Source organism: Pleuronectes platessa, chromosome 3 (assembly GCF_947347685.1).
Source record: "Pleuronectes platessa chromosome 3, fPlePla1.1, whole genome shotgun sequence".
NCBI classification, from domain to species: Eukaryota; Metazoa; Chordata; class Actinopteri; order Pleuronectiformes; family Pleuronectidae; genus Pleuronectes; species Pleuronectes platessa.
The window spans coordinates 16,367,678-16,391,821 of record NC_070628.1 but is presented as its reverse complement, the minus strand read 5'-3'; the positions used below and the strand labels follow the sequence as shown (position 1 = coordinate 16,391,821).

The 24,144-nt window shown below is 41.0% G+C and overlaps 3 protein-coding genes and 1 long non-coding RNA gene across 7 annotated transcripts; 2 read left to right on the top strand and 2 right to left on the bottom strand.

The window, feature by feature from the left end:
* The first annotated feature begins 1,927 nt into the window (after positions 1-1,927).
* Positions 1,928-5,072, top strand: tefm (transcription elongation factor, mitochondrial). The gene is made up of 5 exons (XM_053418606.1): positions 1,928-2,082; positions 2,371-2,867; positions 3,774-3,923; positions 4,057-4,235; positions 4,397-5,072. The coding sequence occupies exons 1-5, from the start codon at positions 2,037-2,039 to the stop codon at positions 4,659-4,661; spliced, it is 1,137 nt and encodes a 378-aa protein (XP_053274581.1). The 5' UTR covers positions 1,928-2,036; the 3' UTR covers positions 4,662-5,072.
* On the bottom strand, positions 4,941-11,279 carry atad5b (ATPase family AAA domain containing 5b). The gene is made up of 14 exons (XM_053418605.1): positions 10,590-11,279; positions 9,925-10,233; positions 9,734-9,830; positions 9,569-9,651; positions 9,272-9,420; positions 8,393-8,558; positions 7,977-8,239; positions 7,802-7,895; positions 7,661-7,725; positions 7,302-7,497; positions 7,096-7,220; positions 6,203-7,008; positions 5,739-5,897; positions 4,941-5,170 (listed from the first exon to the last, which is right to left on the bottom strand). Exons 1-14 carry the CDS (start codon positions 11,113-11,115, stop codon positions 5,089-5,091), a joined length of 3,120 nt encoding a protein of 1,039 aa, XP_053274580.1. The 5' UTR covers positions 11,116-11,279; the 3' UTR covers positions 4,941-5,088.
* An 882-nt stretch (positions 11,280-12,161) lies between these two features.
* Positions 12,162-22,396, bottom strand: suz12b (SUZ12 polycomb repressive complex 2 subunit b). Of its 4 annotated transcripts, none has more exons than XM_053417871.1 (17): positions 22,074-22,396; positions 21,693-21,837; positions 21,077-21,123; positions 20,912-20,976; positions 20,729-20,797; positions 20,454-20,503; positions 20,114-20,199; positions 19,803-20,034; positions 19,449-19,554; positions 19,255-19,360; positions 18,977-19,154; positions 17,555-17,643; positions 17,082-17,225; positions 15,871-16,028; positions 15,153-15,351; positions 14,393-14,487; positions 12,162-14,078 (listed from the first exon to the last, which is right to left on the bottom strand). In XM_053417871.1, exons 1-17 carry the CDS (start codon positions 22,086-22,088, stop codon positions 13,766-13,768), a joined length of 2,097 nt encoding a protein of 698 aa, XP_053273846.1. In that variant the 5' UTR covers positions 22,089-22,396; the 3' UTR covers positions 12,162-13,765. The 4 variants fall into 4 exon arrangements, with proteins under 4 accessions (XP_053273846.1, XP_053273848.1, XP_053273847.1 ...); XM_053417873.1 differs by having other exon boundaries at positions 14,408-14,487; XM_053417872.1 differs by having other exon boundaries at positions 17,555-17,640.
* On the top strand, positions 19,811-20,839 carry LOC128434541 (uncharacterized). Its single transcript, XR_008337229.1, has 3 exons — positions 19,811-20,061; positions 20,410-20,531; positions 20,720-20,839. It is a non-coding gene; the product is annotated as an uncharacterized LOC128434541 (long non-coding RNA).
* Positions 22,397-24,144: the final 1,748 nt, after the last annotated feature.

Sequence of the window (24,144 nt, the reverse complement as noted above, 5' to 3'; positions counted from 1 at the left end):
AGAAACAAATGATTGTAATAGCATTAAAAAAAAAAAACTGCTTTTGCTGTTCGTTCAGGGATTTGTAGCAGAACCTAAGAAGGTGACATCCAAAAGACACAGATATTCAATTTGAAATAATATGGAACCATTGATTTTATTTTTTGCCATTTTCCCCAAATTTAGCCACCAATGAAAAGAACATTGTAATTGTCGAGGTTTTATTGTGGATCAGTCAAGAACCTTTTTTTTTTTTCAGCATCACTTCAACATTGAGGTGTTCATTGATCATTTGGGTTTTCATTTACTATTAAGCATGACAGTCAGATTCCTTTAAGTTTTATTAATCTTATTTTAAATAGATATTTATACTTATTTTCTTGAGTATTTTCATTTTCTGCTTCAGATATTTATTCATTGTACTATAGTATATTACTTGTATTTATTCAAAAGATTTTCTTTTACGGACAACTTTGGTTAATCACAAGCTGCACAAACCAAGCAAGAGCAGCAGAGGAACCCAGCAGCCAGCAGGGGGCAGCCTCAGGACATCACATGGAAACAAGCAGCAGCAGACTGCTTGGAAATTAAGCAGCAAAGATCCAGGGATTTGTTGTTGTTGTAGATTCGTGCAGTAGTGAGGCCTCACCTGGTCTGTGCATGAAGTGGAAGTCAACCTGAGAAGCTAAACTTGAAAAAGGAGATCCAGAGGGGGACAGAGAGAGAGCTCACCTTCAAAGTAAAAGTTCAGGAGGCCGGAGGTTTGATTTGATTAATGAGTAGTGAGTGACTCTTACTCCTTGTGCTAGTTGAAGGGAACAATGTGTCATTTATTTGATCACCGAATATTAGAATAGTAATATACTAGAAGGTTTTGCATGAATTTTCAGAATTATATTAAATTAAATGTGTCCCAAGCTGTGATTCTTGTAACGCATCAGAAGCCAAGGTTGGAAACTACTGGGTTATTCTCTAACGATAGGTTTTTAAAGCATGTTAAATCATCCAGTATCTAAAATCCAAAAATATAAAAGTAACTTTTAAGTAAGGCCGTCAAATACATGTAGTAAAGTAGAAAATACATTGTTTTTTTCTGAAATGTGTATCAAAAGCAGCATACAAAGACACACACACACACACACATACACACACAAAATAATGTGTCCATCTTCTTGGTGTGCTTAGTTTCTCATGGGAATGAGCAGGCGATGTGGCCTAGCGGGTAGAGTGGTAGTCCTCCAAAAAGAAGGTTGCCGGTTAGATCCCCACTCTCCCCAATCTGCATGCTGAAGTGTCCTTGGCAAAATCCTGAACCTCTAAATTTGGCAGAACTACAACCACCTATTAATTGAACAATATCTTACACTATGTACATTTCAAATCAAAAATAAAGAAAGAAAAAAAATGTAAAAACTTTCTCTTTTTTTTATTAATCATGCGCAGTCCGCTTCTGCACAGGAAGTGCGCAGTCCCCTTCTGCGCAGGAAGTATGCAGTTACCTTCTGCGCAGGGAAAAAACATTTTTATTAATTAAATAAAAGAAAATAAATAAATAAATAATAAATAAATAACAGAAAATAAATGAAAGTTTCAACACTTCAAATTTTCTGCAAATTTTGGTTAGAATTTGAGCATGTGAAAGCCCTCAAAAAGCCAGTTCATTTGCTTGAAAAATAATAATAATAATCCTTACAATTTCAATAGGGCCTCACTGTCTGTCAGTGCCTGTCAGTGCTCGGGCCCTAATAAATTACAGCAAATGATATTGTATTATTCAAAAAAATATAGAAAAACCTTTACACAACGTGAAGTACTGCAGATGAATTATGCTTCATGTACTTCACTATCTGAATGCAATTACACTACAGACTCCTATACAGTAGATGGCGCTATGCAGTTTAAACAACAGAAAACAAAGTAGCAGCACTCGGAACCGATCGCAGCAGGATGTTGTTTCCACCCGTCTTTTTTAACGTGCCGGACAACAACCGGAGGACAAATGTGTCCAACCGGTACAATGTTGTAGTTGAAACGACCGATTATTAATTGAATTAACGATGATGTGGGTCGCGAGACGGTTAGTGTCATCGGTCGCTCAGAAAAGTAAGTTTTTTCGGGGTTTTTTACGATTCATTGTCATCATTGTTCACATTAACCTCAATCTACTGTCCCACAACTTTAAGCTAATTTGGACTGTGATAGCTGCAAATGCTCATTTAAACCTTTACAATAACATTTTATTAACATTAATATGTCCATAGTTGTATGTCTCTTTTTTTAGAGTTGTGTTTGACAAGTTCGCAGTGTCTTACAGGAAGCCCCTGTCCTCACTGAGTCCCCTCTTCTAAAGGTTTTATTCAGGCTAAACAATCCGCACCATGTCCTCCACAGGTCGGTACACGGGTCAGTCTGGTCTGTTCCGCCGCCCGAAGCACGGCTCCCTCCCCGAGCTGGAGCTGCGGTACCTGCAGTGCACATGCTGCTGGAGGAGCCGGGTCCCCGTGGCCGGCTTCGAGACCCTGAACACCATCATCTCCGCCGAGCCCGGCAAGGAGGACCCCTGCAAGGAGGACCCCAGCAGGCCCCTGGACGCCTTCTACACCTCCGAGCAGCGGGACGCCATCCTCCACCTGCTCAACAACGCCCCCCCGTCAGAGCTGGCCAGCGTCAAGCTCCTCAGAGGCCGCAAGTCGCTCAACATCGTGGAGTACAGGACGACCCACGGGCCCTTCCGAACCCTGGAGAGTTTGGTGAAGGTGCCGCTGCTGAAGCACAAGAGCGCCGTCACCGTCTTCAACTCCATCCTCAACCCGGTCAAGAAGGAGAGGAAAGTGAGGATCCAGCTGGCCAAGTTCATCAGGCCGGAGGTGGACAGGTCCTGGCTGGAGGTGAGCTCCTGTGACTGTGGGTCGGCTGGGCGGGTTCACATCCCCCTGTTCATACTGGTGTCTACTGGGAACCCTACAAACCAAACACTGCTGGTCCAGTCTGTTCACACTTAATTTGATGAGCATGACATTTAAGTGATGCTATAATATGGGATGATTCATTGTTTTATTTGTATAATGATATGGACCTCGGAATCTGATGTAAAGCCATACTAATAATAATAATTTTAATTCCTAGTCACTAGATCTTTTCCCAGACAACAACAGGAGTCGTGTGCTGAACAATTTTATCCAACACAATCCTTTATTAGTCCCAACATGGGGAATTTACAATATTACAGCAGCAGTAGTCAAAAATACCCATTAGTAAGTGATAATAAGTATAATGCAATACTATATACTGTGTAAAAAATAAAAGACAAAAGACATACTGTGTGAGGAAATGTTCAGTGAATGGATTGCACATGAACCATTATATTGCACGGTTCTTTCTTGGCCAATGTCCGATCCTTTCAAATTTCATGGGAATCCTTTAAGTAATTTTTGTGTAACCCTGCTGACAGAGGAAACCGTTACCACCTTGGTTAGAGGAAGTGAGACTAAATGTTCTTTAAAAATAGATCCAGTGGAGTTCCAGAGACTTTGTAGAATCCATAGCAAGGAGCACTGAAGCTGCTCGGTCTTGCAGTAGAATGAAGCTCCATTCTTTGGTTTCTGCCTAAGATACAAGTTTAACACAAGGGAATCTGTTCCTGCTCGGGGGGGGGCGACTCTCGTGTGTGTCAGCATGATCGTGTTAGTTTCAGGTTTCATCTCGTTTCATTTGTCAAACAAAATGTTGAACATGAATAGAGAAAGCTGAAGATTTTACTACCACACGTCATAACTCTGTATTTGTTTATACAGGATGCCAGCTCCATAGTGTCAATAATATGCGGGACTAATAAAATTGCCTGGGCACATGTGGACCGGGGGATGATCGTACAGGATTGGCAACAACTGGAATGTCCCAATTTCTTGAGGGGGACCTACATAGCTTCTTCTTACTTGAATGATGTGAGTATAGAGTCCATGGTATTGTCTTTCACACTGGTTAGATGAATGATGCAGAGGTTTTGTGGTGAGCTTGTTTTATTCATGTTTAGGTGAAACTCACAGTACAGACTCTAATCCCACTTCCTGCCAACAGGTTTCTACAGTTGTGTCGCTCCTCCCGTCGGCTGACTTCTACATTATAGAGAAATCCTCGATCTCAGTGCAGAATACTGCTCTGTTCCCCATCATGGCTCACATGAGGACAGTGGAGGCCATCCTGTTTGCTCTGCTGGAGCCTAAGCACTCGGAGCCAGAGACTAACCTTCCTCCCAGGTGAGATAAAGTGACTTCATGTCAATAATGACTCTTTAAATTCAAAATACACCAAATAGAGCATTTAATATCAAACATGCTTTACTTCAACTTTAGCTAAGTCACTTATCTTAGTCACTAACAACAGAATTCCCTCCTTTATTTCCCTTCTTCCTGTGCAGAGTGTTGAACATGATGCGAACTGCTGTGGGACGCCACTTTGGACTCATGGTGGGCGAGTCTCGGACCAGCGGCGCGCAGGCAGTGCGTCAGCTGATGACTGAGTCTGTTACACAGAAGATTCCCAGGATTAACTTTCCCCCAGAGCTGCTGCTCAAGTACAGGAACCACTTCCAGATCGGGAGCAGAAGAGGAGGAGAGGAGCTCTGCGACGCTCTTCTTCAAGCTGTAGCGTTTTTCGAGCTGCTCAGTGAATCTTCCAGTTAGCCGCCTCCTGGACCGATATATGGTGGTGGTTGAGGGTTTTTAAAGTATTGAATATTCTACTGGTCACATACAATGCTGCAGTACAGTTTTCAGGATGATGGTCGCTGTTGTCTACGAACTACTCTCTGTGATGTTACCTTCTAATGTCTTGAGGACTTTCAAGTTGTTTCAAACTTTTTTCAATTAAAAAAGAAAAATAATTATACTCAGAAATCCATGTCTGCATAAATGACTTCATTCTTTAGGGTGACCCCTCAAAATAATTTTTACAAGATCGAGTTTATTTACAAAATATTTATTTACTCATTGTGGTTTCACTGACATGTAAATAAAACATTGTTTCACATCTCAAGTTGGTAAAAATTAACTTTGTTCACAGTTAAATAAATATTGACAGGTATATAAAGTAGACTTTCCAGTTTCTTCTTTAAGAGAAATCTTCTGCAAGGTGTTGAAGGGTCGACTTTGACAGATCCAGGTGTTTGTTCCTGAGATAGTTCACACACGTACTGTTGGGAACAAAACACTTGATTTAGTAGACTATGGTTTGGAGGTATCATGTCACATCCACCAGTCTAATTAAGTTATGATACATTTATCCAACATTTAATTCAGCAATAATTACATTGGACGACTTGAATGGACAATAGTTTCCTTGGATATAAAAAAAATTCAAAAATGCCCAACATTATGTAAGGATACAGCAGGGCCTGAGAAACTCAAGTCATTTGCCTTCCACTGTCAAAATCCCTATAAATAATGAAGCCTAAGCATCTCAATCGCCCCCTGGTGGCTGGCTGAGTTGGATCGGTAATTTGATGCCATAAAAACAGATTAAAACGTGATTTACAGCTGAGACTGATTCCTGATTGGTCGAGCGTGTGTATCAGCAGGACCTCATGGCTCCATTTAGCTTTATTTCTGGATAGTGGGAGGAAGTGGAACCTCCATATACAGTCTATGGTCACACTAGTATTGAAATCAAATAGGATCGATTTATGTATATTAAACCCTATCAAAAGTGAAATGTCACTATTTGAATTGAAGAATTGTAGAGCTGTGTTGTGTGTGGTTCACCTATTTGGCTCCTCTTCCTGCTGCTGCGCTCTGTGACAGCGACAGATGGAGCGGAGGACCGGCATGTAGTCCACACAGACGGCTCGTCTGTTCCCCAGCAGGCTGAAGGAGTCACTGCTGAGCACCTTCCTGCTCAGATCATACCTCCTGTGGGACACACTGGAACGAGAGGAGGAGTGTGTTATGGTGGAAAACAAGATATTTTAGTTTTGGCTCTTTTAGATTCTAGAAAAATAAGGAAGGCGATTCATGTTTTAGTAAATAAATGCATGGTTAGGAAAAACCTGGTCATATATTTGATGAAATGCATCCACTTGGATCTCCTAAAATCTTACATCCGAATGACTCGTGAACTAATGTTAAACAGGGCATAACACCTATAGGCGTCCTGTTACAAACTGAGATGCCAGACAGGAAACAATCTGAGTCAGTGTTCAGGGACTTGAGATGTAAGAGAGACTTACCTTGTACCACACAGAGGTTGAAAACTAAACCTGAGGTTCTGTCTTTTGGAAGATGCTGGGAACGCCAATCTCTCCACCAGCCTCTCCCACCTTTCGCCCCCCAGCTCATGTCTTTGTTTTTGGGCTTCGGTCCACGCCTGAGACCCTCGCCACCAGCATCTGTGAGACCCTAAGCCCTCAGCAGCAGCCTTAATATCCAACAGCCTCTCGTGGCTCCAGCTGCCACCCTCCTTCTCCTCCTCCTCGTTGCTCTCATCCAACAAGCCGTCCTTTATCTCTGCTCCCGTCCAGACAAACTCCTCAGGGCTGCATGCACCTGAACAGAGTGGCGCTGCAGCTGGAAGCCAGATATCAAGGTATGACATTAGGTCAAAGAAGTCGCTCAGGGCGTCTAAACAGGCGTCTGATATTTGTTCAGTCTTGTCACTTGAACTAGGGATTGTGGAATGAACCCTTTGGAATAGTGAGGTTCTTTGAGGTGTTTGGTTTAAAGTGGATGTTTCCTCAAACACAGTTGCAGTATATTTCCTTCTACTAAGTCTGGAGATATTCCTGAAAGGTTTCCTGTCGGTCGCCAACACCTTTGGACTGACATCTCCTTTGAGCCGCAGGACACGAGGATCACTGTGGGGGGGCGACAGCTCCCTCTGTACCCCAGAACAAGTCATCTTCTCCAGGCGCTGTCCTGACGTTCTGTTGGGTAGAAGCAGCTCCAGGTTGTTGTAGAGAAGAGGCTCACCTTCTCTCCAGCTCTCAGATAAGAGCCTCAGCAGCTTGTTCATGTCTGTTTCAGACCAGCGCCGACACTGAAGAGCCAGAGACAAAGGATTGAGAGAATGATTTTATTTGGGAAATTAACCTTGTTAAGTTTATGTAGAGACATGAATACTTGCCTTTAGAAGGTTCAGCAGCTTATTTTGGGTGACAGGTTGGAGACCTAACATGGAGGCTGTGCAGCTCGTGTCCCATGGAGGACGACCAGAATCTAAATGATCTCCATCTTCAGCAGCATATGAGTCTAGATTGGGAAATATGAGAAAATTCTGCCGAATATGTACTGGTATTGATCATTTGTGGTAGCAAAATCCATATAACTTACACTGTAGATGAATAGGCTCCTTATAGCCTCCACTCTGAGCTGCCTGTCCTCCACCACTGAGCGCCCAGAGCTGCAGCTGCAGCAGGCAGCGTCTGACGTCTCCACTGGTGTGTCTGAGGAGGCTCCTGACATCGTCCAACTCCAGTGGCACATTCTCAGACAAACACACCAGCTGCAGGTAGCTACACACGCTCACCTCGGGACAGATGGAGTATGCTTATCAAAAATTGGGTCATTTCAGCTCCGAAGAGTCTGCACATGTGGGACACTGAGTGGACCGTGATATACTACAGACAAAAAGTGTAGAGTTGTTTTTAACGCTGAACTTGCAGAAGACTGTAGAGTAGAGTTTGACTTACGACTGATGGGGTTTTGAAAAGGATTTCCTCCAAGCTGCAGCTGAATCTCTCTCTGAACAAAGGATCTAATGAGGACATTTAGTTTTCATCACAAGGTCTTCAGGTCAAATTTATTCATAGTTGAATAATGTTGGCTTTTACCATTGGTGGTCAGAATGACTGGTCTTTTAGTCGTTGCCATGAAAGACTTGATGGCTCCGAGGAAACCAACATCGTCGTCAAATATAACATCGACCTGCGGGAGCAGATGAATGAATCAAACCAGAACAAACATGGATTACATGCTGTGATATCCGTTAGTGTCTGGTTGCTTTACCTCTTCAAACAGAATGAGTGACGTGGCCTTCTTTTTGCTCGGTGTCACCGTTTGATCGCCGCCTGGTGATGAGAGCTTCTTGCCGTCTTGTTTCTCAAGCGGCGTCGGGCCAGCACAATGTAAGTGATCTGCTTCTGCCTTCATCTTGAAGTAGCTGGTCAAAGTGACCACGGCTGGATTGGATTTTCCTTTGAGACCTGAGCGGCCAACGTGCTTCTTTTTTGAGGTAGAGGTGACATTCTTAGGAGGCACTGGTCTTCCTGCTAAATTTAGGAAAATATCTATTAAAATATGTTTATATAAACAATACAATTACTTTACTGATCTATATTTAAACCATCGACAAACCTGACACCATGAGGTTTTTAACTTTCAAAACATTCATTGTTGGAAGCTTTTCTGTCTCCATCTCTCACCAGGTACGGTGTCAGCTTTAAGAGTGCTGGAGTTGTAGTTGTTGAGATAAGCTGGTTTCAGTGGATCTTTGCCCGACGTCTCCACCAAGTAGGACTGGGTGGCCTCCTTCAGCTGGGACAGAACATGGCGGCCGCTGCGCTGTGAGGAGCAGTTCACCTCGAACACCTTTGATTTTAAAAAGGTAAAACCAACATTACATGAGTATAATACTCAGGTGATTACTTGTCATGAAAGACTAGAAAATGGTGAGCCTGATTTGGTCCTAGCGAGAGTCACAAGGTTAGCTGAAGCAATCACATTTTAAATGTTCCCTCTGGCGTGACTGAATTTAGAACAAGCACAGGAGTGATTGTGGATTTTTACAACTGATCTGAAATTCTCAAATGAGGCATAAATGCAATGAGCTTCTAGAGCATGAATACATAAGTGGATACAAATAAGCTGCTCATCTGTGAGTAACATATTTCTGTCAGAACGAAGAATGAAGAAAATACATTGGTTTAAACCCAGGTAAAACAGATATCTGAGATTTACTAAACGTATGCAGCCATCAGGCTTTTTAAACTAGTTTTTCCATTATTGTTTTTTGTCAACTTTCGTTTGTGATTAAATTCTTAGATGTGAAGTGTACAAAAGTGTAACAGTTTGTACATCTAACAACCATCTGGTTATCTGGGATAATATTATCAATGCTTTTATTTCTTATTTGTTCTTAGTGGTGACTGAATAAATAATCAGACTTTTCCCCTAACCGAGATTCAGAGTTAAATGTTTTCTCTTAGCTTAGTGAAAACTTGAAGATATGAATATTGATGCACTCATCATACTTTGACTTCTTGTTTTGAAAGATAATATTAGAGCTTTTTAAAAATGTGGACCTTGAAGCCGAGCTCCTGAGCGCAGGCATACACTGAGGCAGTCTTCCCCACACCCGGAGGCCCTGTGAGCAGCATGGTGTTACACAGTGGCTCCTCTCTGTGGTCTTCTGCCACAGCCTCACCTTGGAAGTCTCCACAGTCCCACGAGTCTGCGAAAGGACAGCGGTTACTTTACTTTTCCAACCCCTAAAACTGTTCCCACAAATGGAAATCCTGTCATCACAATCAGGTACCAGTCATGAGACACATACTAAATCTGACCATTAAATAAGTAGAAAAGGAACGTGGGATGAATACCTGTGCTGTTATCTTCATCTCTCCTTTCCTCCACCTTTCTCCTCTCATCACAGTCAGCTCTTAACTTCCATTTCTTCAACCAACTAAATTCCAAAGAGAAAGAAAAAGTTGTGTTTACCCTGATTTCCAGTTCATTGTGTTTGGAAGCTGATAAACCAAACTCACCTCTGTAATTTATTCACTGAGCCACTGTTACCGATCACTTCACTTGAATGCTGAGGACTGTACTTGTCTGTCCAGAGAACATCCTCATAGCTCCCTTCTGGACAAATGGTTAACAAGTTCATTTTCTGTTAGTTAAAGGCAGAAGCACATGGCTTGGGAATACAGATCCATCCGTGCACGAGAAGGTTTACCTCTGTGGAGGACATCATGGATTATGGGGGACTGGCCGTCAGATTCTGAGTGATTTCTCCCTTCAGAGTTCAGCTCAGGGTTATTCACTGGGACTGTTAGACTCCCACTCCTCTGCTGCAGTCTGTGAGAGCGGCTCAGCTTGCTGATGCTGGGCTGCTTCCTCACAGCGAGGATGCCCTGTCCCGACTGGGGATCCAAACCGACGCCATCCTCTGCAGCGCCACCACACCTTAGACGCTTGGACACTCTCTCTGAGCTTTCACCTCCTCGTCTCCTCTTCTGTGGGGAGCTTGGATGCAGGGAGTTGTCTGTTTTGGTTGAGAGTAGAGGGGCATTCCGATTGAATTGCATGAATGGACATGTAAAACTGCTTATAGCATAAAAAAAACACAATAAACTCAGAGTGCTACCTGAGTGTGGTGAGCAATATCCCTGGTGCTCTTTGGTGTGGGGATCCAAACAGTTTAGACAAGTTGAAGGAATTAGAGGGACTCATATGGTGGTAGGTTAAAAAGCCTTCAATATATCGTGGCTATTGAGACTTACTAACATTGATCAAGGGACTGCTTCACTTCTTTACTGATAATACGACCAGCAGGGATGAGACAACCCTTATTTATGCTAACCCTTATGGAGGCTTTAATATGATTTTGCTGAAACTCACCTGAGGATCCGAATCCCTGCAGACTGGTTTTCTTCTGCAAAGTGCTGAACACTGTTTGAACTGGAAACGCTGGGTTAGATGTTTTGATTTCTTCCAGGCGGCTACGCAGAGATGAGGGGGACACATATCGTCTCCTGGTAGACAGACGATCCTGATCCTCCTCCAGGAGGTGAACTACTGGAGACAACCGAGGAGGAAGAGGAGGAGGAGGAAGAGGAGGCACTGGTGTCTGCAGCTTATTTTCAGACTGACAGAGGTTAACATCACTGCTCACTTTCCTCTTGCTATGCAGCGGTGTGCGTAAGAAAATGGGGGCGATTCTAACATCTTGCACGGACCACGTCTTCCTTTGACCCTGACGCGGCTGGACATTTCTGTCGGAGACGCCTGCAGCAGCTGGAGTTGGGGAATCTCCCTCGACGGAACAGCTGGACACTGCTAATGCTAATGCTAACGTGATCACCTCGGTACTTCGTTCACTCCCTGGTTCTCTGCACGTTTTGTTTCGTTTCAGTTTGTTTCGCATCGTAAAGAAACTCGAAGTCTTTCCGGATAAGTTTGAACGCTCGCGCTTGGCTGTCGTGCATGATGGACCCGTGACGTCAATTTGTGCGACGCTAAACTACGCTAAGAGGACTTTTAATTTACTTTTACACTGGCCCAGCTAACTAGCTCTGTACGTTGCCCATGTTCCCCACGTATAAAAAGCCGGACGGTACGGATAAACAGGAAACCCAGCGCAGCATTTAAGTGCTACTTATAAATACAAATGAAATCTGTAGTGATTTGTAGTGACCTCACAAACATGCGCCAAGTGTTTGTAATAGCCAAAGATCGTCTGTGTGCAGACAGATGCTCTATGCTCGAGCGGGAACTGATCACTGCTCACAGAAATCAATATTCTAAAACAAACTGAAATTATTGAAGTGATAAAAAAAAAATCCTACTTTGCTCCTTGTAGATATTTATTTTTCAGGGAAAACTTAAGTCTTCTCCTACTAGCATTTCAAATACCAGGACCTGTTTGTCCTTTTCATGACATCCTAAATGGGTTTGTAACTATTTGCTAGTTTTCTGTTATATTTATTGACTTCTGGGCTTTGGGGAATAACAGTAGTAATTGAGATCCTATGGAATATCATCATATAATCTTTTCAGGTTGTGTATGAGACAAATCACTGTTTTAGTTACAAAGTTTGACAACTTCTTTTACTGCTCTTAATCCGAAAAGTTGAACATCTTTTGATTTATCTCAGCATTATTATCAAGATGGAGAATAATCTACCTGGAAGTTATTCTTTACCTCGTAAGCAGCAGTTGACAAGAATATAATCAACTCAAAAGGTCACTTACTCTCTTGTTCTTAAGGTTGTGACAGTAAATCTGTAAGAAAAGGTTTCATTTTAAATCTGATATATAGATCATTTCTTGTGTAAAGTGCTTAGGTAAAGCCATATCCAGAGGTGTTTAGCCCTGTGGGATTTGTGTTTTTCAGACAGGAGTAACAAGGTAGAGGCGGCGACAGAACTGAAAGATTGTAGTGATGGCTCATGTCCAGAAATCAATCACAAATAAGGTCAAATGTATTTTATTTCTTTAAATATAAAAACCCCTTTAGCCAGAGTGTACAGTTCACAATTTTTAAACAGGGTGTTTTGATAATAATGGTGAATATGTCTCCCATTTCCAGATGATCACAGAAACCCTCTACAAGTAGTGGAGGGAGGAAAAATAAAATAGTTGATTTGGTTGTCCATGAGGGAAGTCTGATGAAATAATGCATGATGTCGATGATGATGGTGATCGCCGGTTTATGTGCACACTACAAGAAACAACTGCTGCTTTCGTTTTACAAACTGGTTTTGAAATTAACAAAAGGAAAAGACTAAATAAAATACACTGGTGAACATATTCCCCTTTGGCATCAACTGGAACTAACAGACAAGTGAGTGTTGACCTGGAGAGACCACTCAACCAATAAACAGCATATTGCTTTTAGAGAAGAAAATGCAATGTGTGAAATATCGAACCCAGAACAGGACACAGCTGAACATTTGATGTGATATCCTGAATAAACGCCTGTCATCAGCTACTGATTCTGTGAAGTTTAAAAACCTCAATGTGAAAAGAAACTACAGGTGTCCACTTCATCAGAAAACGGTTGACTTTTATACCTTCAGTGCTATGCACGCTCCACCATACATGTGGTGATGGTGCTGCTGGTTGTTTCAGTAAGTCTTAGGAAAAAAGAAAGTTTTAGAAAAGTTAATTTCCCTGGCTTTCCTTGAGCTATTATCAACGCAGGCCAAAAAGGCTTTGGGGTTATAAAGTGGGAGTTTAGCCTGGACACAAAATCTGAATTTATTCTGTTTTCCAGAATCCAAGCTCAGGGTATAACACTATTGTCATGGCAGCCTACCAGCAAAACCCACAATGCATCCGGGGGTCCTAACAAAAGCTTTACAGACTTTTTATACCCTACAAATGAAGCCAAGTTACCGTTAGGTTCTCTTTAACCGTATAACCTTTCAAATTAAAACGTCATTCACAACAGTGAAATCAAATCCACTAACTGTTCTCCACTCATGACAGTGGAAATGCTGCATTCAACATTTGGCGCAGCATGATTTAAAAATAAAGAGAAAAAATAAGACAATTTCAATGTAAGCTTCCTAAATACAAACACCAAGTGCTAAAATAATCAGCTAAAAGGATACGTTTTCAACAAGGTTATTTTGTATGTGTACAAATAATCGAGACAACATTACCGGTACAGTTTTAACTGTACGCATGATACAGTTGTCTACAACACGGACACACCAAAGGCCGTCTCACGCGTCAGAGAGGATTCTCAGATTGTTCTCTCTCATCCAAACACAGAAACTTCAGTGGCTCCTACAAAATGCATATTAAGTAGGTTCAACTTGCACCATCCAGTCCTCACACTCCTGCTTGTGTAGCGGTCGGTGATTCACTTTCATATTGTTCATATTTGGTTCAGTTCAAGTTCCAAAAACTTGTTTACCTTGTAACTTGTATACTGGTATGCTTCAGGTCAGATCCTCCACTGACCAGTTCGCCCACCTATCTAAGCACCATAGGGTTGGTAATGTTCATTGAAGAAGAGAAGAAATAAAAAAAACATGACAATCATTGTTCAATCCATCCAGCCTGCATCAGTCTGTTAGCGCGCTTTTTGTCCTCTTGCCCTGCTTCCCCCCACTGGAGGTGACAGCTATACCGTTGCAGGCTCCTGCTGATACCAGAGTCAGGTCCGCCTCCTCCTCCGCCGTGTCGGGGAGGTCTTCCTGGATCTGCCGCAGTTGGGCCATGGCCCGGTCGATAGTGGCGGTGCTCACGAGGTTGAAATCATGCATGCTGACTAGATGCAGGAGGAAGTTGCGGCAGAGGTTGCGGCGAATGATGTGAGCACCGCGTTTTTCCACAAAGGCCTTGATCGCCTGGTTCATCTGGTTGTCTGCTATGAAACTGCAGGGGAAATAAGGGGACAGGACAAATTTTGTATATGTGGCTTAATTCACTTTGACACAGTTTGTAAATGTTCTTGATTTGGATTTTTTTTTTTTTAAGTAATAAGGTACTACAGCATGTACAGAGTAATACAAATAATGCATATTTTTAACATCGACTCTTAGTTGTCGTTAACATGTAAAGGACCAAGAATTACAGCACTTTAAATAAATAATTGATTACAGTTCAACAAATTCTCTTCATCAATTAAGTACAAGCATAATAAATATACACAATTATTATTTTTGGTGAAATAAAAAACTTTGACTGACTTTGAAACCACGTACCCGTGCTTCATGACATGAAGGTTCCACAGCTTCATCACCTCCTTCTCTCCTTCATTCACATCTGTGAACTCATCCAGTTGCTGTAGAAAAAGAAGAAGAAGAAAAAAAAGACATTTATATCAAACATTTAGCAGCTTGATACAATATGATCTCAGCCAGTGTTGCAACACAGAATTAAAGAAGCATTTTCTGTTCATACTGATGGTGAAACTCAAGGTGATAAAGACTTGTTGGCAGGTTCGGTAAATCAATACTTAAACAAAAATGTTATGTAAGGGTGTAGGAGAAAGCTGAGGTAGAGTTCAGTGTGGGAAACAGTTTTTGCTTCCAGCATCTGAGTTATTTATTTATATGGAACAGGAGTGACCCAAGTGCTTGGACTCTTTTTTGCCATTGGGAACCGATATCAAAATCAAGACAACTAAGTTTTATTTTTCCTGCTACTCTTACATTTTTTTTTCCCTACAGGATCTTCAGAACCAGTTGCACACAATAGTATTTAGTATTCCATCTGTCTTATTAATCACCCACTAATCATTTCAAATTCAAACCACCATTTCCCTGTTAGATATCACCACTTGTCTCTTTAGTAACTACATCAACTGCTGCTGCATTGATCCAGAGATTTCCTCTTTGGCAACTTTCTAGACCTGTAAAGGAGACTCCATGAATTGTGCTTTTCCCCCCCCTCTATTTCTATTCAACAATGAAACCAGCCACAAGGAGTCAAGTAATGGCTTCTCACTGTGGCAGTCTTCTCTCTGAGCCACTCTGGATCTCTCTCATCCTCGCTGTCCACCTCCATCTCCTGGGGCCGCAGGGGCATGCAGCTGTCACTGTGGAAGTAGAGACGGTTGTGTCCGCTGACGTAGGTCCTCTGCTGCTCCAACTCTCCATCCTCGGTTTCAAGGAACTCTGACAGACTTGGTTTGGTCCTCGTGGGCCTAGAGGAAGTGGAAACAACAAATCCTACATATTATAACAGAAACACATTTCACTGGAATTCAAATCTTTATATTTTAACATTTTTTAAATAAATATTACATACGCCCTACACTCCATCAACCCACAATCCTCAGATACAGTTCTGGTCGTCATCCCTTGAACCAGCCTGAGATCCTGTGGTGACAGGCCATTCAGTGTGGCAGCCGCTGTGGCCTTTACTACGAAGCAACTCCAACGTACCCCGGATACCTTTTCATAATCAGGCTTGAGATAACTCCAGGCCACGAGATACGACGCTTCTCTTTACTAACAAGACCTGTTGAACAGAACTGAAGAAGGTTCTTGGATAAGAGCCAATCTATTCGGGGTCCCTAAACACTTCTTAAAAGTTAATTCAGCTGATAAACAATTAATCACCACAGACTGAATGAAAGGCCTATTAAAAAGGTAATTACATTTTCTGACAGGCAGCATCTTTGAACATGAAAACTGCTGTTGTACAAAGGAACCATGTTTACCTGCAGACCAGTATGTGAGTGACAGCCGTCCTCTTGACCGGGCCGTTGCGGCTGAAAGCAAAGCCTGGCTGGCTGTGGATGTCCTGAGGGTTGCCAACATATGAGCCGTCATAGCACTCATTGATAGACACGTCTATCCTTGCTCCTTTGGGGTCAGGCTGCGGAGGGAAAAAAGATCAATAAAATTTGTATGGATATAAGATTCAGCTGAAACAAAGAGGGCCTGCTTCTGCTCAACCTGTCACTGGATGTCAATGTTAAATGTGAGATTCCTCAGAGGGAAAGCGATGACATTCTTTGAATTTAAGTGTCTGTTCAGACAGAGGAGTAAGCGGTGCTCCCTGGATGCTGTCAGAGGGCGAGGGAGGGAAGGAGATAAAAAGGCGAATGAGTAGAAACTGACGGTGTCTTACAAAATAGGAGGGAAAAGACAACATTTCCAAGACCTAAAACATAACTTGCCCTTTTTGGTTTGACAGATTATTTTAGCTGCATCCCATAAAAGTTTGAACTCTTCAACCTCTTCTCTTTGCACTGTGGAACAAAACATGACCACACTGCAGTTCTGCCCAAAATGCCTGACACAAGTTAACAAACCTACTTAAAAATACTTAAAAAAGGTCTAGTGACAGTGTAATCATTTCAATTTAAAGTTTCGATCTAAAGTTACAAAATAAATTATATTATTTACTCCCTTCTACTACAGAATTTTGTACAAACTCTTTAAACATATTGCCATTAATTTGTTTTGACATTCTGAGTCAATTGCAATTTTCCTTCACCACAATTTTTTGGGTATATTTAAGTTAAAAGATAGTTGACCAAGGAGCTCCAGCCAGTGAACACCATTAAACTGTAGATGGTCTGTACAGGGAGCAGAGGCAACAACCATCCCTGTCCCCAAAATAACTCACAATCAACTGGTAAGACCCTGGTAAAACAAACGTTCCATTCCTGTATAGAGTCATGTAACACAGAGTAAAGTATAATAGCAAGTCGAGGGCCAATAATAATTTTCCTCAACAGAGACATACAAATTGCACTTAAAAGAGTCATGAGGACAACACACAGCATTTCCCGAGCAAAATATCAAAAGCCACCACTTCACTACAAGATAAAAAAAACAGTGATTATGAAGTTTGCGTACAAATTCCAAACGCTCTTCAAGCTCTGCTACAAAAACACAGACACACACACACAGTGTCCCTTACCACATAGTTGAAGATGAAGCGGGAGTGGGAGAGTTTGAGGTGTTTGAGCAGGCTGTAGAGCTTGCTGCAGTTGAGCGTACACCAGGGACAGTGCAGATCGTCTCTCGCCTCAGTCTGCTGCCGCGTGTTGTTGTTGTACAGGAACTGAGCGAGAACAGATCACGTTAGTAAGTACATTAGTAACTGTGCAATAACCTACAGTCTGTGAATGAATGGGTGATTCTGACATTGCTATATCGTATTCAAGTTACTGTCACATCTGGAAACTAAACACTGAGGGTCAAAACTGTTCATAATGTAAGCTATGATTTATTTACTATATCAAAATCCTAATGAAATAATTATAAGAGCAGTTGAAATTCATCTGCGACAGTAACTCAGGCATAAAAAAAAAACACCGCCCCCTCACCAAAGGCTTGTTGTAAACCAGTGTCCCAGTCCCATCATATATCCCTCACTATTGTGTGGTGTACCTGATAAAATATACGTAGCTTCTGCCGCGGATCACACTGGACCTGCTCTTTCCTCGTCTGTATGTCTGTGCTGACTGACTCTTTCACTGCTGATGGAAACAGATGACAGAAGTTAATCCATGAAGATTCACAAAATAACAAATAATCTTTGGATTTGATGCATTCAACATTTACGAAATTGTAGTGCATTGTTTTCCAAATAACATCAAGTACTTTTCAGACGTAGTATCTATCAGATGCTGGCTTCATTTCCCTTTTACTTTGTTTTGTTTTTGATTAAAACCGAGTGCAGGTCATGTACAGGATATGTAAATGTGCCACAAAAGCTCTGTTCACACAACAGAAATTGCGCATTTTTGGCAAATGGAACCAAGAAATGCAGACAGACTGATGTGGATTTTCGGGGGCAGTTGTCAATACTGGGATTAGGAAGTATTAGATATACTATACCAACATATCAGCCATATGTTCAAATTAACTTTATTTGTCCTAGGAGGGCAATTCTAAAAAGTTTTACAAACATATTATCAAACCTTTATGGAAAAATTTGTATACAAGTGTATTGGTAAGCCTCTTTAAGGGGAGCATGAGAACCTTATTTCATTCCCACCACAATCACACTACTGCTGATGTGCTATTTATTTGCTGCAATATGATGATAACATGAGTAACAGGAAAAGCGTTCACAGCGCTCACATGTTGCCTCAGTGATGAATTTTAAATCTTCTTTTGCCGTTAAGTGGTTAAAAGGGTTTATTAAGGACCATCATTGGAGCTGAAGAAAGGCTTGACTCTCACATTTATTAGACATAGAATTCTGCTGGCCATTTCATACAGCCTGGAGAGAGTTAAAAAGAGAACAATGTGTTATGGTGGTAACATGCTGTATGAAGCCTTTTGCTGGAAATTCATGAATAGTACTAGAAAAGTATACAAAAGAGAGGAATCTTTTTTCTAACATGACATTTATGAAGTGAAGCACATGTCTGAGGGGAATTCAGTTATGACTCAGAGCACATCTTCATATTCAGTCACAAATAGACTGCCCCACACAAATATCAGAGTGGGCAAAAACCCACGAGTCATTCAGTTTATCTCAAATCCGGCATTACCTAAATCTCTGTTTCTGTTGTTTAGTGTTCACTTTAAAAAGTTTTAAAATAAATATAATAAAGCAGATGGTGGAATGGTAAACTTGTTATGTCCTCCCCACATTAACCATCATTTAAAATCATGTTTTCTGCCTCCTGCTCATGAATTAAATTACAAATTAAATTTGAACAAAAAGGATTTTGTAGAAACAAATGGTACCTCTCATGATAATTGATAGAAATCCTCTAAATAACTGCAGATTTCTCAAAAAGGGTTAGGGTTAGAGAGAATATTCAGAAAATGATATGGTGTGTATTATTCTTTACTTACTCATGAGTGCAGCTCGGTGATTGCTGGTCCGGGTCTCCATGGGGGTGGAGCTGTCCGAGTTGCGGGTAGCGAGGGGTTTTGCGACAGGGGCAGTGGACTTACCACTGGCATCCCCTGTCCAGCGCAGTGTGAACTGCAATGTGGGTCCCTGAGAAAATGTCTCAAATGGTGGCAGTCTCTGTGGGACAGTAATACAGTTGAATGGTCAGTGAAAAGAGGTTAAGGAAAATTAGGACGTAACAAATGAGACAAATTCCTTGTAGACCTATTTGTCTAACCTTGCCATCAAGAATGGTTTCCCATGTTGCCTGCTTTTTGCTCACAGGGCTGTCCTCCATCCCCTGCATCGACACCTCATACTCCCCATCCAGCAGCTGTAATCTCCTGCAGAGGACAAACCACAGTCCATTGATCAGAGACATAGTCAAAGGAACAGCAGAGAACAACTACATGTAAAATCACAAAACCTTACCTATTCTTATCAAAGACCGTCATCTGTGCAACATATGTCTCTGTGGTCTCTCCATCTTCTCTATGAGATGAAGTTCTTTTTTTTCTACTAGGAGTATCCGTTACATCTGTGCACAGAAAACAAGATTATTAAGCATAGAAAAAACATGGTAAGAAAATGCATTATTCTACCAGCCACAATTTCAGAGACATCCATCATATTATTTCAGATGACGCTCCCAAAGAAAGACCAGTTTAGTGGCCAAGTTCTGCTCCCTAATAGTCTCTCTCTTGGTGCATCCCATTTGCTCCCACCAGTTCAAAGGCTACTTTGTCAAAAACAATAACACTTTAGACTTTGATGTGGACTTCATACCAATGTTTTCGTTGGCTTCTCCATTGACCAGACCATTAGTCTCCCTCCTCCCCGTGCACGACACCCTGAACAGGAGTGAATAGGACTTCACCATGTGGCTGTTGCTGGGCTCAAACTCGTTGCTGGAGACCAGCAAGGACGGGTAGGAGCCAGGCTTGGTTTGGTTACTGTCAGGATTCAAAGGCACCTGTTTTTTACCTGTAGGCACTTGTTTTATTGGGCAGCTGACATCCTGAAAGGAAAACAAGCATAACCAGAAGTAAGTAACAGACGATTAAATTAATTTCTACTAGAAGGATATTTTACTATACCTTGCGTTTTTTATGGCAGACTTTGACAAGTAGCACCTCTAGGGACACAGAATTCTGTTCATTTTCTGAAACCTGAGATGGCTTTTCTGTGTTGGAAAGAAGAGGTTGGCATCAATCATTTTGTCAACATTGCTGCTGTGGAAAGAAAAGCCTGTCTCTACACAAATGTTTAGCGTGCAATTGATTACTTTCAATAAATCGGTTATTGCATTAATACCTGATGAGGAATGCCAAAATATGACAATCGGAAAAATTATGTCAGCTGGTTTTCTATGCATTCGTTTCTCTTTTCAAAGATCTACTCAACACAAGCATCTAATGAGGAGTGAACTCTGCTTACCATCCTTATGGAAGAACCCAGTGAAGGTTAACTGTAAATGTGAAGACAAGCTAAAAGAGCCAAAAGGAAAGTGCACAGGTGAGATTGGGCTTTATTAAGCAAATATAAATCAATTGTTGGAGAAAAAAAAAATCTGAACAGCACTTATAATCCAAACATTGAAATTGTAGTACTTAGCAGGTGTTTAAGAGAACTAAATAGTTTCACTGGTATTTTTATTGTAAAAGCTATCCAGTTATAAAATGGCATAACATCTACTTTTGCAGATCTGTTACCTTGGAGAATCCTGCTCTCCCTTCATCTTCTCCACTATCTGCAACATGTCATCCACTTTGAATGTTTTCCTGGATGGAAGGATTAGAAAACAAAAGCATGCAGGTTCCAAATGAGTCAATAATTCAAAACTTGGTTGGTGGAACACAATGATTCCTATCCATATAGGTCAGCTAAAGACTCACCTCTTGGCATTTGTTCGACCGTTTCTGTGAGACATGAAGGTAAGAGTCCTGTGCAAAAATATGGGCTAAAAGGGGTAAAAGAGAAACAATTTAATAAATACTTTAAAGTGAGGATGTTGGTTGCTAAATTGACACAGAGAATAGATATTTGAATATAAGACTTACTGCAATCAAGTTCCTTGTGCGGAGAAATCTGTATATCTGTGTGGGTTCTGCAAAATAGAAAACAGGTGTTATGACATTTAAATTTAAAACACAAAAACATAACTGTCTATCCAAATCCCTCTTCATGCAATTTCTCAGGTAATGAGACAATGAGCAAACTACAGGGATAAAATATGATACTGCACAATAACATGTGAATACTATCACAATAGATAAATAACACTATCAAAATAATAATCACTCCTTTATTTCATCTGAGAAATTAAGCCAAATGTTTAAAAGCACATGACAACACAGGACGTGTTAACAGGTGGCAAAACAAACACCAAACCTGACAATCTAAGCAGTTAATTTACAGCACTTGTCTCTTCATTGGGCCCTTTAGCCTGATCACGTCTATATCAATACAGCTTCCGTGATGGACCTTTAGTCATAACAGAAACTGGAGAGACAGTTAAACTGGGGAGGCCTCTCTTCCAAAACCAGAGATTGAAAACAAAATAAGTGATAGGAAAGTTCAGCGAGTGTCTTAATGCTCAGTGACAGCCCGGAGAAGCTGGTCTCACGTTACCAAAACAGAAAAGTTAGGTAACAAAGTATTGGTGTGAACTCTCACTTTCAAAGGCCTGTAGGAAGAGCTCCCGGTCGGCCTGTATCTGCTCCATCTTCGGCTTCTTCACAGAATTCATCATCGCTGATGAGGCGGGGTACACGGCGCCGTTAGCTTTGCAACTCGCCCCACTCATAATAGGACCTGAGCTCTGCATGTGAGACAACACACGATCACACACAGCGAACACAACAAAACACAACAAGTTAGCTTAGCAAACACTCGCGTTAGCTGTCGAGCTAGCTCGCTCAGCTAAAAGCACAATGCTAACATGCTAGCGACCCTGGTATTTCAGCTTAGTATCCATTTGTCAAATTTAACAAACGATTATAAAACTTTTTAAAGATGACATGTAGTAAATATGGGACATATATAAAGTATACGCACCCTGGCTGATGGCATTAATTTGTTAGCCTCGCTGCCTCCAGCACAAGCCTGGCAGACTCAACAGCACGAACCCATGAAGATGAAGAAGGAGGCGACGAGACGCTGCTCAGTTAGCTAGCACAGCTAACATGGTTCACCCGAAAACAAACCTCCGTGCGCCCGAGGCCCCCTCGCATTCAGCTGTCCCGGACACCGCCTGATGTCAGCGGGGCTTTGAGTCTTTTTAGATAAATTAGTGGATTCTTTATCTGTAATTTATTGTCGAAGTGGCTTCCTTCAATTTGTACTGAACAACAGAGCTGTAGTCTGCTGTTGACCAATTGGAGACGTGCTTAGAGAATGCAGTGTTGTGATTGGCCCCTCAGCTCCGGAGATGACACAACCCGCTCTTGCTTTCTGCGATTTTGCGGGAAATCGAGTTTATCAGTGTTCACATCGAGAGGTGTCTGCAGATCACACTGTTTTGCTCTGGCACAGTCCTGCTGTGAACACAATCCATGTATCTCTCATCTTCATCAGAGTCTATCTGATGAAGATGGACCTTTACATGTATGTGATCACTAATAAATACAGCTGCAACACACAGTTAAGAGCTGAGAAGCATGTGTTATTCTCTCTCTGTGACCCAGTGATTATTAGAAAGCAAATATATTCATATAAAATAACACATTTTTTTAATTTAATTTATATCTAACTTTGTTGTTGCTGTATCCACTTGAGAAGCACTTTGTGACTTTGTTAAGAAAGAATGCTGTACAGATAAATCATATAATAATATTTTGTTGTCCTATTCTTTATATCACATTTATACTTAATTAAAAAAAAAAGCATATCATTTAAATTAATTGTTCGTTACCTTACCTCACTTTTATTTATGTGAAGTGGTTGTATTTAAGCAACTTTACATAGTTTGTAGTTTTATCTTTAAAAGTGTATCATAGTTTATGATCTACTTCTGCAAAATAATTATCTGGAAAGTAACTACAGTTGTATAAATGTAGTACAGTGAAAAAAAGTCAGTCTGAAATGTAGTGGATAGAAAAATGAAGAAGAGTAAAAGGGAAATACTCAATTAAAGTTCTTTCCTGAAACTACTGAAGTGCAGCACCATCCGCTCTGACATGAACATACTGCAGTGGACATCAGAATGGGACCTGCTAATGCAACAACTTTATAAAAATTTAGTTTTTAACTCAAGATGAAACAATCTGTCCCTATAAATTCTTCAAATATATTTCAACAGCAGTGAAGTTATTTCCCATAACTGGGAATTGAGTTCAATTAGGAAACTAACTAACTATGTAACAGTTACAGATAATATTTTCATTAAATATAATCATTTGTTATCCCAATGCAGGGACATTTGCAATGTTACTATAGCAAAGGGGCATCATAACAATAAAGACCGTTAGAAAATGTAATAAAGTTATAAATAAGAAAAATAGAATGAACACAAGAAATATAATAGATAGTGATACTATATACATAATATATTTACAGTGTAAACAGCCATCATGTTTGTCTAACAGTGTTTTACAAACAGAGGAAGAGCATGAACTTCCTGGAGAATTTACTTATTTGCATAGTTTTGAGGACATACACGGTCATATTACAACCCTTACACTAAAACAAAACCTCAAACCTCACTCTCATCTAAACCTAAACTCAACCCTTACTCTAAAACCTTATTTCAACCCTCAAAAAACATTTGAAAATATATGTAGTAAAGTAGAAAATACAATGATTTTCTCATAAATGTGTATCAAAAGCAGCATAGAATGACACAGACACACACATAATAATTTGTCCATCTTCTTCCTGTGCTTAGTTTCTCTTGTGTATGAGCAGGTAATCCAATCCTCAATGTTGATGTAAGGGCATGTGGCCTAGGGGATAGAGAGGTCGTTCTTCAACAAGAAGGTTGGGGGCTCAATCCCCACTCTTCCCCATCTGCATGTCGAAGTGTCCTTGGCAAGATACTGAACCTGTGGCTAAAGAAAAATAAAAAAAAATGTTTTAATTGAATTAAAAAAAATTAATTAAATTAAATTAAATTAATTCCGCGAAGTTC

What these genes read in the sequence shown, in the direction of transcription:
- tefm (XM_053418606.1), top strand. Translation starts at nt 2,037, where the DNA reads ATGATGTGGGTCGCGAGACGGTTAGTGTCATCGGTCGCTCAGAAAA. An exon ending in TGGACAGGTCCTGGCTGGAG is followed by an intron (nt 2,868 to 3,773) that starts GTGAGCTCCTGT and finishes TTGTTTATACAG; the next exon opens with GATGCCAGCTCCATAGTGTC. An exon ending in GAGACTAACCTTCCTCCCAG is followed by an intron (nt 4,236 to 4,396) that starts GTGAGATAAAGT and finishes CTTCCTGTGCAG; the next exon opens with AGTGTTGAACATGATGCGAA.
- atad5b (XM_053418605.1), bottom strand. Translation starts at nt 11,115, where the DNA reads ATGCGAAACAAACTGAAACGAAACAAAACGTGCAGAGAACCAGGGAGT. An exon ending in CCATGATGTCCTCCACAGAG is followed by an intron (nt 9,831 to 9,924) that starts GTAAACCTTCTC and finishes CCATTTGTCCAG; the next exon opens with AAGGGAGCTATGAGGATGTT. An exon ending in CAGGAAGAGGAGCCAAATAG is followed by an intron (nt 5,171 to 5,738) that starts GTGAACCACACA and finishes TGTTCCCAACAG; the next exon opens with TACGTGTGTGAACTATCTCA.
- suz12b (XM_053417871.1), bottom strand. An exon ending in ACGGTCTTTGATAAGAATAG is followed by an intron (nt 19,361 to 19,448) that starts GTAAGGTTTTGT and finishes TGTCCTCTGCAG; the next exon opens with GAGATTACAGCTGCTGGATG. An exon ending in ACTCACATACTGGTCTGCAG is followed by an intron (nt 15,352 to 15,870) that starts GTAAACATGGTT and finishes CACTTCCTCTAG; the next exon opens with GCCCACGAGGACCAAACCAA.